Source organism: Oncorhynchus kisutch, linkage group LG4 (assembly GCF_002021735.2).
Source record: "Oncorhynchus kisutch isolate 150728-3 linkage group LG4, Okis_V2, whole genome shotgun sequence".
Lineage (NCBI taxonomy): Eukaryota > Metazoa > Chordata > Actinopteri > Salmoniformes > Salmonidae > Oncorhynchus > Oncorhynchus kisutch.
The window spans coordinates 82,656,779-82,671,008 of record NC_034177.2 but is presented as its reverse complement, the minus strand read 5'-3'; the positions used below and the strand labels follow the sequence as shown (position 1 = coordinate 82,671,008).

The window sequence follows — 14,230 nt, the reverse complement described above, 5'->3', positions numbered from 1 at the left end:
TTTTGTGTGTAGATTGCTGAGGATAAAAACAATTTAGAATACATTTTAGAAAATGGCTGTAACATAACAAAATATGGATAACGTCAAGGGGCCTGAAAAATTTCTGAAGGCGCTGTTTGTTATATACCGAAAAATAGATTTTTACCAATGGGAATGTGGTGCATGTCGCCCAATTATCAAATTTTTATAATCATTTGTGGCCTATCTTCCAGTAGAAAGTAACAGGATTGTAGTGACTATTGGTCCCAAAGAGTCCTTAGACATAGATGAAAGCTGAAATATATTGTAGTGACTATGATTTTGGGGTTAATTTGAACCACTTAACCATTTGGAAAACCTATAGATTTTTAATTGTTCTGTCTACTATATATAGGTATTGAGAACTACGTAAATAAAATGTGTGTTTGTACAATATACACATCTAAATGACATGTATAATACATGATAACCGTACATAATGACTATTCATTATTTCTAATTGATTTCACATAGTGGTAACCACAGTTGGTCAACATATAAAAGGGTGTGTGTGAACACATGCATTGTTTCAGCATGGAGCAAGATAGACAGCAAGGGACAGGAAGAAATCAAATAGCTCTTTGACAAGGGGCCTGTCAGAGAAGTGGGCATGGACCCCGTGAAAGAGGTCAAAGAGCTGGTCATGGACCCCATCAAAGAGGTCAAAGAGCTGGGCATGGGCCCCGTCAAAGAGGTGGACATTAGAGAGAGAGAGAGAGAGCTGACGGCAGCGAACTGTTGTGTCTAATGAAGTCCATGCCATCTTTGTTGACCATATGGTAAACAGAGGCCTTACCATGCCAGAGGCTGTCAATCCAATCTAAAAGGATCAACTGTTTGTTAGATAACATGTCACGCCCTGACCATAGAGAGCCTTTTATTCTCTATGTTGGTTAGGTCGGGGTGTGACTAGAGTGGGTTATCTAGGTTATTATATGTCTATGTTGGCATGGTATTGTTCCCAATCAGAGGCAGCTGTTTATTGTTGTCTCTGATTGGGGATCATGTTTATGCAGCCTTTTCCTACTGTGTTTTGTGGGATCTTGTTTCTGTGTAGTTGCCTGTGAGCACTGCTTGAGCTTCACGTATCGTTTATTCTTGTTTATTGTTTTTGTGAGTGTCATTTAATAAACATGTAGAACTCTACATACGCTGCGCCTTGGTCTGATATTCATTATAACGATCGTGACAGAAGATCCCACCACAACAGGACCAAGCAGCGTGCCCAGGTGGAGAAAGTATCATGGACTTGGGAGGAGATTTTGGATGGGAAGGGATCCTGGACTTGGGAGGAAATCCTGGCAGGACAGGATCGCCTTCCTTGGTGGGAGACGCAAGAAGAGAAGGGACGACAGCGACGACGCCGGGGTTCACGGCCAGGTAGAAAGCACAAAAGACAGCCCAACATTTTTAGAGGGGAGCACACGGGGTGGTCGGCGAAGCAGAGGGGTGAACTGGAGCTAGTCCGGGAGTGGAAGGAGGAACTCGACCAAAGATTCCGGAGAGAGGTGTTGGCTATTAGAGCGCTGCAGAGCGGGCGTGCTGAGGAGCGTGACACCAGTTCGGTGTCATATGCACCAGTTTCACGCATCTGTCCTCCAGTGCGCCTCCCCAGGCTGGTACGTCCTGTGCCTGCTCCTCGCACTCTCCCTCAAGTGCGCCTCCACAGCCCAGTATGTCCTGTGCCTCCTCCTCGCACTCTCCCTCAAGTGCGTGTCACGAGTCCGGTGCCACCTGTACCGGCCCCACGCATCAGGCCTCCAGTGCGTTTCCCCAGTCTGGTATATCCTGTGCCTGCTCCTCGCGCTCGCCCTAAGGTACCACCAGAGCCGGCCCCACGCACCAGGCTTCCTGCGACAGTTCCCAATCCAGAGCTTCCGGTGACAGTTCCCAGTCCAGAGCAGATGGCGACAGTTCCCAGTCCAGAGTTTCGGCGACAGTTCCCAGTACAGAGCTGACGGCGACAGTTCCCAGTCCAGAGCTGACGGCGACAGTTCCCAGTCCGGAACCTCGGGAGACGGTCCACAGTCCGGAACCTCCGGTGACGGTCCACAGTCCTGAACCTCCTGAGACGGTCCACTGTCCGGAACCTCCTGAGATGGTCCACTGTCCGGAACCTCCTGAGAAGGTCCACAATCCGGAATCTCCTGTGACGGTCCACAGTCCGGAACCTCCTGCGACGGTCCACAGTCCAGAAGCTCCAGGGCAGGAGCCTTCCTCTGCGCCGATGTCCAGTCCAGGGACGGCATCCAGTCCTACTCCAATGCAGGAGTCTTCCTCTGCACCGGTGCACCGGCACGTCGGTCAACTCAGCTCCCTGGCCGGAGCCGCCTTCGGCGCCGATGCCCAGTCCGGGAACGGCGTTCTATCCGGCCCCATTTCCGCGAGCAGCGTGGGTACTTCTCTCCGCACCGGAGCAGAGCATGTTGATGTTTTATGTTAAAAACATCCTAAAGATTGATTCTATAAATCGTTTGACATGTTTCTAAAGGACTGTAAAGGAACTTTTCGAGTTTCTGTCTTGACGAAGGGCCTGTGCCTCATGAAGATGGATTACAGGGCTGAACACGCTAACAACAAGTGACTATTTGGACATAAATGATGGACTTTTTGGAACATTATGGAACAAATCAGTCATTTATTGTCGAACTGGAATTCCTGGGAGTGCCTTCTGATGAAGATCATCAAAGGTAAGTGAGTATTTATGGTGTTATTTCTAACTTCTGTTGACTCCAAAATGGCGGATATTTCTCTGGCTGGATTGGGCTCTGAGTGCCGTTCTCAGATTATGCTTTTTTCATAGTTTTTTTACGGAAAAGGGGCTGAGCTGGACCCAAGGAAAGAAATAATAACTATCCAAAAACACCCCTAAGCTAGACTACCTGCTTTAAGAACAGCTAGCTAACTAACCAAAAATACAGTGGGTGGTCCGCCCAGTTCTAACTAGTGTTCTTAGACAAAGTATTCCTACGGGTAATGTATGCCCATGGGCAACTTGTCTTGGTACCCCCTTTTCCCACCATCAAACAAACACCATAACCAAAACAATACTCACAGGTGGGGACAAAGTGAAATGTAGTTGCAAAAACAAAAGACAGCTCAATCCAAAGAGAGAGAGAGAGAGATATAGAGAGCGAGATATTGAGCGAGAGACACAGAGATATTGAAACACAGAGAGATCGAGCGACACAGAGAGATTAAAACAGAGAGATCGAGCTCCAGAGGAAACAACTGAATGTGTTTTTAAACAATGGGAGAGTGGATGTGATTGGGTAATGGAAACAGGAGGTGTGTCTTCTGATTGATGACCACATGGTGACTGATTGGGGAATGATGATTGCCACCTGTGAGGGGAGAAGGACAGAAAAGAAATACACACACAGGATACACTCACAGGATACCTATATCCGTAATACATACCAAGCGTTTTTGTAAGTACATCTCTCTCAGTAGACAAAATATTACAAAAGGCTAGCAGCCAAGCAGATTGGTCACGAAAGTCAGAAAAGCAATACATTTAATTGCTTACCTTTGATGATCTTCGGATGTTTGCACTCATGGGACTCCCAGTTAAACAATAAATGTTCCTTTTGTTCCATAAAGATTATTTCTATATCCAAAATACCTCCATTTGGTTGGCGCGTTATGTTCAGAAATCCACAGGCTCGAGCGATCACGACATCACAGACGAAAATTCCAAATAGTATCCGTAATGTTCGTAGAAACATTTCAAACGTTTTTTATAATCAATCCTCAGGTTGTTTTTACAATATATAATCGATAATATATCAACCCGGGAATGTAGCTTCTTCAATAGGAGAGAGAGAGAAAATGACTGCTTCAAGCTGTTGCGCATACAAAACACTGGTGGCACCCAGCCATACAATGACGCGATGTGATCTTTCTCGCTCATTTTTCAAAATAAAAGCCTGAAACTATGTCTAAATACTGTTCACACCATGGGGAAGCCATAGGAAAATGAATCTGGTTGATATCCCTTTAAATGGAGCGAAGGCAGACTATGGAACATGGAGCTTTCAAAATAAAGGCCACTTACTCGTTTGATTTTCCTCAGGTTTTCGCCTGCAATATCAGTTCTGTTATACTCACAGACAATATTTTGACCGTTTTGGAAACTTTAGAGTGTTTTCTATCCCAATCTGACAATTATATGCATATTCTAGATTCTGGGCCTTAGAAATAGGAAGTTTAATTTGGGTACGTTTTTCATCCAAATATCAAAATACTGCCCCCTACACTCAAGAGGTTAACAATGACCTTTCTTTTGCATTTCAAAGATGGTAGTAAAAAAATCACCATTTGGTTTTAACTTTGTATTTTCTTCAACCAGATCTATTGTGTTATATTCCCCTACATTAAATTCACATTTCCACAAACTTCAAAGTGTTTCCTTCCAAATTGTACCAATAATATGCATTTCCTTGCTTCAGGGCCTGAGCTACAGGCAGTTAGATTTGGGTATGTCATTTAGGCGAACATTTAAAAAAAGGGGGCTATCCCTAAGAAGTTTTTTAAAGTAGTCTATATACTGCAGTGGTTCCTATCTGCCACTGAGGGGGGAATGTACACACAAACAGAAGCAGGAAGAGAGTTACAGACAGTGAAGTCTATTAACATTAGGAAGTAGAGTCATTCTGGCTGGTGCCTTGGTCCTTGAAACACATTTGTGCTCAGGTACCATTTAACATAAGAGGCAGATTCTAACTCTCACATGGCTCTTCATCCCTCCCTCCTCCTCCTACTCCTCATCTTCGACAGAATCTCAGCAGGTAAGGGTCACATTTCTATGAATTAAGGGCGAAGTCCCCTGGGTCAGTTCACTTTAAACACTGTATAATCAATCTCAATCATGAACAATCTGTTTCAAGTGTTGGATTAATGTGATATTTAAATGTTTCCTGTATAAAGATTCTATTACATTTTAACTCTAATTTAAATGTGTTTTGTGTTGATTTGTCCACAGCGAGGCATGTGTCTGTGCAGACTGGAGGCTCCATCACCTTCCCATGTAGCTATGATCTGAATCACATCAACCATGTGAAATACTGGTGTCAAAGCTTAGGTTGGGATGTATGTTCTTATGTAGTACGTACTGACCATCCTAAGAGCAGTGGTAAGACCTCAATCTCTGATGACATCAACAAGAGAATCTTCACCGTGATCATGACTGACCTGGTGTCAAGGGACTCTAATACTTACAGGTGTGTTGTGGAGATCAATGGAGGAACAGATTTCATGATACAAAGGTTCTACCTGTCTGTCACTCCAGGTAAGATCCCTTCACTGCTTGTATCTAGTAAAGTAGAATGAATCATTCCTAGACAGAGCTATACTGTACATGTAGTTAAAACAAGATTATATTTTGTGTCATGATGGAGTAACAGAACTAAGATTGTGAGGATAGTTACATTCTTCAAGAATCAATGACTATATATAATTATTATGAATTTAAAAGACCAACAATGGATGTACCAATCACAGAATGCAGCTTGAAGGAATTTGTAAGGAGCCTGTTGTAAAAGCACTTTTTTCTTCTCTGAATTCTTGTTTTTTTTACCTGTGTTCAGGTACTCCAGAACTCTATGTGGAACAACAGGAAGTGTCTGGAGTAGAAGGAGGGAGTGTCACTGTCTGTTGTTACTATAGTAACTCTGGAGACATGAAGTGGTGCAGGATGGGTGGTGATTGTGTGAGTGGGTTTTCTGGGACTTTAAATGGAACATCAGTGACATTAACGCGGACTAGTGATGCCAACAACAGAACAGTCTTTACAGTGACTATGAGTGGACTGAAGATGGAGAACACTGACTGGTATTGGTGTAGAGTTGGAGAACTAGAGATGCCTGTTCATATCACTGTCAGTCAACAAACTGCAACACAGAGAACCTCTAAGATGACCTCAAGTTAGTAGATCAATCACATACTTTATGATCAATATGATTAACTTTGTTTTATCCACTGGTATCATCTGGAACTAATTGTAATATGAACTATGAATGTGATGTTGCTATACAACCTGACTATCTGATTTACCATTAACTTCATTGATGATATTGTTGTTTTACCTCACAGCAACCCAAGATCCAACCCCTCAACAACCCTCTGCCTCTCCAACTGCTGAGCCTGTTCAGACTGACAACACAAGTCAAGGAGATGAGGGGAACATGGAGGAAGTCCACCAGAGGTTATTATCACTCCTTCAGATGTTTTATCCCACATGTTGTTAGATAATATGAACTCAGAGAAACATTACAATTCCATCATACACTACAACAGTTAATGCTAACCAAACACCCTCCCTAAATGCATATAGAGACTGTTATCACTTCCTCCTGGGTAGAACATCTCTGTGGTTGCCTTGTGAGAAATAGCAGCATTATTGTTTTATACTCACTCATTTGCAAGAACAAGTTGCACACTTAATAAATAGTCATAATCTCAATAATAATCATCAACTTCCACACATGTGAACAGATAAATCATTGTTCCATGTATCACAACAAGTGCATACAACAAATTAACAATTTTCATGATCTATTTTAATTGTATTTTTAATTCAAGTTCGTATATGTAATCCATCAGGTCCATAGATGTGAAAGTCCTACTCATCTCTCTGGGCATGTTGGTGGTGGTGACAGCTGGTATCCTAGTAACATGGAAGATGTGGAGAAGGCATAGTAAATAGTCATTTTATGTGAATATAAAAAGGAGAATAGTTTAGAAAATACTAAATGTATTGGTATTGTGACCAACAGTATATTTCTTGACTGTGATTCATCTTGAATGACAGAAAACATTTGGAGGAATTGTCTTTAAGAAACCCATTCAGAGGTATTATTGTACTATAACAAACTCAGAAGTTACTGACATCTCCCTCTCTTTATTCCAGAGGACAATAAGGCCAAGGACCAGACAACAAACAACTCAGTGGTAGGATACACTTCTTTAATTTTATTATTTTCAACCATCTGCAAATCTGTTCTTGATTTGGGATCATCTACCATTTGACTCCAGCGTTACTTCTTCAGTTGATTATCAATGAGTTGACATAAAAGGTCCCATATTCTAACTGAACCCAATCTCTTACAGTGCTCAATATGTTGAAAAACAATGTTAAAAAGACAGATAACAGGAAATTGTCAGTTCACTAAACATACATCTGAAAAAAAACGGTGGTTTAGGTGGTAAATAGACATGTCCTGTTCCTCTTTGCTATTTATTTATTTGCAGTCTGCTGACTCTGAGCAGGACATTACATACAGCACAGTGACCAACACCAGAAAAATAGCACAGCAGGTACAAACGGAATAAAACTGGTCTTTTTCTGTGGAGATCTTGGACTAGAACCAATAACTCCATCTCTGCAGTGAGCCGGGGTTCTCTCTCTCTCTCTCTCTCTCTCTCTCTCTCTCTCTCTCTCTCTCTCTCTCTCTCTCCTTCTCTCTCTCTCTCTCTACTCAATTTCTGCAGTGTGAGCTGTTGTTCTCTTATTCTCTCTCTCTCTCGATCTCTCTGTCCTCGATTTCTGCAGTTTGAGCTGGTGTTCTCTCTCTCTCTCTCTCTCTCTCTCTCTCTCTCTCTCTCTCTCTCTCTCTCTCTCTCTCTCTCTCTCAATGTCATCGGAATTTCATAATTCCTATATGTGTTCATTAATTAAATTCACTCAGTCTATTTTATAAGAATTTGTAAGATTCCTATTTGCATAAAATAGATAGAGACCAGTCTTATCAAAATTAGATAATAGTATTTATTCTCGGAGCTCGCTGCCATGGAACCACGAACAACAGTTTATATACAAAATGTGACGTCATAGGTTATAAAATATCCTTCCTCCTATCGACCAAGGCAAAACAGGTTCAAAGGTTTATTCCAACCCCCTAGCTCACTCACTCCAGACACAAACCATATCAAGATTAACTTCTGAAATCTCACCTTCGTCTATCAATATTCAGCAGACAGTTCCAGATAATGGAAAACCTAGGGAGACACTCGCTGCCTTATCTAAACATCCCAGAGCGAAGTTGAGTAGGTACAACCACAGGTTAACGACCCTCTTTACTTACTTAAAAACCCACAATCCATTCCTCCCCAACCCAGCTGGAATGGTATTTATTATGTTTAATTACCCCCTGTTTCATGCTGCACAATCCCTTCCTTATGAATTAACATTATTAATCAGATATAATAAAACAGGGTAGAGTTGAATTAGTTCTATTTAAACGTAGATATTGTTTAGTCATTATTCATAAAATTACTAACACTCTCTCTCTCCTAACTCAATTAAATTACTTTTTTTTTGGGGGGGGGGCATGACATTTACAGTAAACATCACACTCACTAAAGTTCCAAAATACATTTCCAATGTCATATTACGTCTATACATTTTTTACAGTTAAGAACAACTTCTTATTTTCAATGACGGCCTAGGAACAGTGGGTTAACTGCCTGTTCAGGAGCAGCACAGAACTTGCAACCTTTCAGTTACTAGTCCAATGCTCTAACCACTAGGCTATCCTGCCACCTATAGTGTTGAAATGATGTGCAAAGAGTTAAAGTACAAAAGGGAAAATAAATACACAAATATATGTTGGAAAGGTTTTTCTTGTGGCAACAGTTCACAAAGCTTGCTGATGTGATTACACACTGTGGTATTTTAACCACTAGATATGGGAGTTTATCAACATTGGATTTGTTTTCGAATTCTTTGTTGGTCTGTGTAATCTGAGGGAAATATGTGTCTCAAATATGGTCATACATTTGGCAGGAGGTTAGGAAGTGCAGCTCAGTTTACACCTCATTTTGTGGGCAGTGTGCACATAGCCTGTCTTCTCTTGAGAGCCATGTCTGCTTCAGGCAGCCTTTCTCAAAAGCAAGGCTATACATAGTGAAATATTTCCATAATTTTCAGACTGTCACAGTGGTCAGGTATTCTGCCACTGTGTACTCTCTGTTTAGGGCCAAATAGCATTCTAGTTTGCTCAGTATTTTGTAAATTCTTAACAATGTGTCAAGTAATTGTCACAATCATCGTATGAAGGAGACCAAGGCGCAGCGTGGTATGTGTACATTCTCTTTATTAAAAGACTGAACACCGAACAAACTAACAAAATAACAACCGAACCGTGATGCTATACAATATCATTCTGACAGGCAACTACACACAGTTAAGATCCCACACCAGAAAGTGGGTAACAGGGCTGCCTAAATATGATCCATAATCAGAGACAATGATAAACAGCTGTCTCTGATTGGGATCCATATCAGGCCAACATAGAAATACAAAAACCCATAGACCTACAACAACCCTAGACATACAACAACCCTAGACATACAACACTAGAGTACCCACCCTAGTCACACCCTGACCTAACCATTATTTATAGAACAGAGATATATAAGGTCAGGGTGTGACAGTAATAATATCTTTGCTTTCTCAAGATTTGGTTGGGTCTAATTGTGTTGCTGTCCTTGGGCTCTGTGGGGTATGTATGTGTTTGTGAACAGAGCCCCAGGACCAGTTTGCTGAGGGGACTCTTCTTGAAGATAATTGATTTGTAGGTGATGGCTTTGTTATGGAAGGTTTATACGAAATTAGCATACCCCCTGAGTCTCTTCCCTGTTTGACACCTGATAGTTTGATGGATGTGGCTAACAGCTCTCTGTAGCTTAGAGGGCAACCAGTGGGTCCGTCTCCCTTATATCATGTTTCTTGTAGGATGACAATGTCTATATTTCCAATTTCTTTGATGAAGTCTGGGTTCCTGCTCTTTAGGCCAAAGCCAGATGACCTCAGACCGTGTATATTCCAGGATGAGATAGTTAAAGATTTGTGTTCCATAGTGCCTAGGGTTGTTTTTGAGTCGTTTAGGCCCGGACCATCACAGTAGGTGTGAGCAGAGCATGTTGAGCATCTGATACGTACAGTTGAAGTCGGAGGTTTACGTGCATCTTGGCCAAATACATTTAAACTCAGTTTTTCACAATTCCTGACAATTAACCCTAGTAAAAATTCCCTGTTTTAGGTTATGTACCAATTTAGGTTATACACAAATTTATTTGAAGAAAGTGAAATGACATTATAAAAGTAGAGAATGATTTATTTCAGCTTTTATGTCTTTCATCACATTCCCAGTTGGTCAGAAGTTTACATGCACTCAATTAGTATTTGGTAGCATTGCCTTTAAATTGTTTAACTTAGGTCAAGCATTTCGGGTAGCCTTCCACAAGCTTCCCACAATAAGTTGGGTGAATTTTGGCCCATTACTCCTGACAGAGCTGGTGTAACTGAGTCAGGTTTGAAGGCCTACTTGCTGGCACATGCTTTTTCAGATCTGCCCACAAATTGTCTATAGGATTGAGGTCAGGGCTTTTTGATGGCCACTCCAATACCTTGACTTTGTTGTCCTTAAGCCATTTTGCCACAACTTTGGAAGTATGCTTGGTGTCATTGTCCATTTGGAAGACCCATTTGCGACCAAGCTTTAACTTCCTGACTGATCTTGAGATGTTGCTTCAATATATCCACGTAATGTTCCTTTCTCATGAAGCCATCTATTGTGTGAAGTGCACCAGTCCCTCCTGCAGCAAATCACCCCCACAACATGATGCTGCCACCCCCGTGCTTCATGGTTGGGATGGTGTTCTTCGGCTTGCAAGCCTCCCCCTTTTTCCTCCAAACATAACGATGGTCATTATGGCCAAACAGTTATATTTTTGTTTCATCAGACCTGAGGACATTTCTCCAAAAAGTACAATCTTTATCCCCATGTGCAGTTCCACACCCTAGTCTGTTTTTTAATGGCAGTTTTGGAGCAGTGGCTTCTACCTTGCTGAGTGGCCTTTCATGTTATTTCGATATAGGACTCGTTTTACTGTGGATATAGATACTAATGTACCTGTTTCCTCCAGCATATTCACAAGGTCCTTTGCTGTTGTTCTGGGATTGATTTGCACTTTTCGCACCAAGAACGTTCATCTCTAGGAGACAGAACACATCTCCTTCCTGAACGGTATGCGTGGTCCCATGGTGTTTATACTTGCGTACTATTGTTTGTACAGATGAACAGGCGTTTGGAAATTGCTCCCAAGGATGAACCAGACTTGTGGAGGTCCACAATTTTTTCTGAGGTCTGGCTGATTTCTTTTGATTTTCCCATGATGTCAAGTAAAGAGGCACTGAGTTTGAAGGTAGGCCTTGAAATACATCCATAGGGACACCTCCAATTGACTCAAATTATGTCAACTCGCCTATCAGAAGCTTCTAAATTCATGGCATTATTTTCTGGAAATGTCCAAGCTGTTTAAAGGCACAGTCAACTTAGTGTATGTATTCTTCTGACCCATTGGAATTGTAATAGAGTGAATTATAAGTGAAATAATCTCTCTGTAAACAATTGTTGGAAAAATTACATGTGTCATGCACAAAGTAGATGTCCTAACCGACTTGCCAAAACTATAGTTTGTTAACAAGACATTTGTGGAGAGGTAGAAAAATTATTTTTAATGACTCCAAGCTAAGTGTATATTAACTTCCAACTTCAACTGTACCTCTTAGATTGCAGGTTGGGGCTTGGGAGGGTGTTATAGTGGTGGTTGGGTCTGTTGCTCTGCTCATGGCCTGGGCTTATGTTCTGCTGTCATGTTGAGGTCCTTGCCACAGGGGTGGGGGGCATGGGGTGGGCAGAAGGGGCATAGGTCTGAAATGGGGGTTACCTATAAAGGGTGTGACCAGGTTTTGCTTGGGGGAGTCTTAGCTGGTTGGGATGTGGCTGGTGATGCTGTGGTCTGGGTGTAGGTCATCTTGGCATGGCTTCTCTAAGTGCAGGTCTTTCAGGAGGGGGTCTTATAGGTCTGGGAGGGTGTCTCGCTAATCTGGGTGGGGAGTCCGTTACTCTGCTCCTCCTGTGTGAGTTGCTGGGGGTACGGTTCAGGGTGACGTCCTTCAGGGTCCTGGAGAAAGTTGGGATTGCTGCTTTGTAGAGGTGGACCTGGTCATAAACGCTGTTCAAGTCCAGGTTGGAATAGTCGGTCAGGTAGACATTAGCTTTGAGGCATTGTCTCGCAAAATGCTTACAATCAACTGATGTTTGGTGGCAGGGTGAAAGTATTTTTGGCATCTCTGCAGTGTGGGCTGGGGATTTCTTTCTTTCTCTCTCTCTCTCTCTCCTCCCTATGCCACTCACTCTCTCTCTCCTCCATCTCTACAGTGTGAGCTGGGGTTCTCTCTCTCTCTTCCATCTTTGCAGTGTGAGCTGGGCTTCTGTCTCTCTCAATTCAATTCAATTCAATTCAAGGGCTTTATTGGCATGGGAAACATGTGTTAACATTGCCAAAGCAAGTGAGGTAGATAATATATAAAGTGAATATCTCTCTCTCTTTCTCCTCCATCTCTGCGGTGTGAGCTGGGGTTCTCTCTCTCTCTCAATCTCACTGTCTCTCTCTGCCTAGCTCTCTCTCTCTCTCTTTCTCTTCCATCTCTGCGGAGTGAGCTGGGATGTCTCTCTCTCTCTCTCTCTCTCTCTCTCTCCCTCTTTCTCTCTTTCTCCTCCATCTCTGCAGTGTGAGCTGGGCTTCTCTCTCTCTTTCTCCTCCATCTCTGCTGTGTGAGCTGGGATGTCTCTCTCTCTCTCTCTATCTCACTCTCTCTCTCTGCCTAGCTCTCCCTCTTTCTCTCTTTCTCCTCCATCTCTGTAGTGTGAGCTGGGGTTCTCTCTCTCCCCCCTCTCTCTCTCTCTCTTTCTCCTCCATCTCTGTAGTGTGAGCTGTGGTTCTCTCTCTCCCCCTCTCTCTCTCTCTCTCTCTCTCTCTCACCTCCATCTCTGCAGTGTGAGCTGAGTATCTGAAGTTAGTGTACTCTCTCTTTTCCTGTGCGTGTATCCATATGTTTACCTTCTGTGTTGTCAATTTCTCAGAGCCCAAACCCAGGGAGCCACCATGACGTGATGTACAGCACTGTGATGCCTGATCAGTTCAGGACAGAAGAGAAGGTCAACTTATGGCTACAAGCATCTCGGCTCTTAGACAACATTATTGCTGTTACTCATGAAGCGTCATAGCCTTGGCAAATATGCATCTGTTTAGAAAACAATTGTATTTCCAGTATCACTTTCTGTCTTGGAACAAGCAATAGGTAAATGTACACTATATAACAGTATAACAACACATTTTTGTTATTTGGGTGTCTCCCTACCAACAGGATCCATTTCCTGAAGCTGATGATGATGTCACATACAGCACTGTCATCCTCCAGCACAAGACCCAACTAAAAGGACAGACCAAGGTAAAGCTGTTCTACTGATTCTCCACAGCTAGTATTATCAGAAACAACAGTAGGTGATTGTTTCCTCAGTGTTAATATAGTCATTGTTACATCACCATTATAGCTGTAGGCCTAATATATCACCTTTATGTTGCATATCACAATTATAACTGTCTCCACATTTAATTTCACAGAGAAGTGTGTTTTCATAGTGTATCTCCATCATGACAGAACTGTCCCTGTTCACCTCTCTACCTGTTCCTCCTCTGTAGTCAGCAGAACCAGATGATAATGTGGTCTATAGCTCACTAGCTCTACAGGTGACCACACAGGTCAGTGTTGGTGTCTCCTCTGTCTGTTGTTCCAGACGATGCTGATCTCTCAACAAAGATACAGACAACACCACATTACTATGTGTACTAAACATCCTCTTTTAGGAGGAGGGGAAGCTGATCCTAGATCTGTATCTAGTGGAAGCGTCACAATGCAGATTGTGACTGAATGTTTCACTTCCTCTCCAGCAGAGGGCAGCAGCAGCACAGTAGTGACTGACTGAGAAGACCTTCCTTTTACTGGAAGGACAGAACACTCCCCTCTCCTGTGTCACAACATCTATCTGCCTCCAATATGATTCTGTCATACCTCTTAACCCATCCCAGGAAGACACCTCTATCCTTTAGTGTAATAAACTACTGAAGGCAGTCTGCTGTGTTTGTTCTGATTATCATCACATTTCTGTTATTAGTTATGTTTCACCACCTTTCCCCTTGTCTCTTATTTCTTACATCATGATCTTATTGATCTAGTTTAATGTCCTATGCCTGTAACTAATCATGATCAAACGTGTATTAAGATCTTAGTATAGACAGCTACTATGTATAATAACTACTGTACTGCAATAATAAAATGTATTATATACACTGCTCAAAAAAT

General features: G+C 42.3%; 1 protein-coding gene across 8 annotated transcripts; it reads left to right on the top strand.

The window, feature by feature from the left end:
• The first annotated feature begins 4,670 nt into the window (after positions 1 to 4,670).
• LOC116374039 (polymeric immunoglobulin receptor-like) lies at positions 4,671 to 13,999 on the top strand. 8 transcript variants are annotated; one of them, XM_031823822.1, is made up of 11 exons: positions 4,672 to 4,808; positions 5,003 to 5,308; positions 5,607 to 5,942; positions 6,112 to 6,223; positions 6,622 to 6,716; positions 6,929 to 6,969; positions 7,270 to 7,335; positions 12,951 to 13,025; positions 13,235 to 13,318; positions 13,570 to 13,629; positions 13,822 to 13,999. In XM_031823822.1, the coding sequence occupies exons 1-11, from the start codon at positions 4,751 to 4,753 to the stop codon at positions 13,840 to 13,842; spliced, it is 1,254 nt and encodes a 417-aa protein (XP_031679682.1). In that variant the 5' UTR covers positions 4,672 to 4,750; the 3' UTR covers positions 13,843 to 13,999. The 8 variants fall into 8 exon arrangements, 7 of the variants coding, with proteins under 7 accessions (XP_031679682.1, XP_031679685.1, XP_031679684.1 ...); XM_031823825.1 differs by lacking the exon at positions 7,270 to 7,335; XM_031823824.1 differs by lacking the exon at positions 13,570 to 13,629.
• Positions 14,000 to 14,230: the final 231 nt, after the last annotated feature.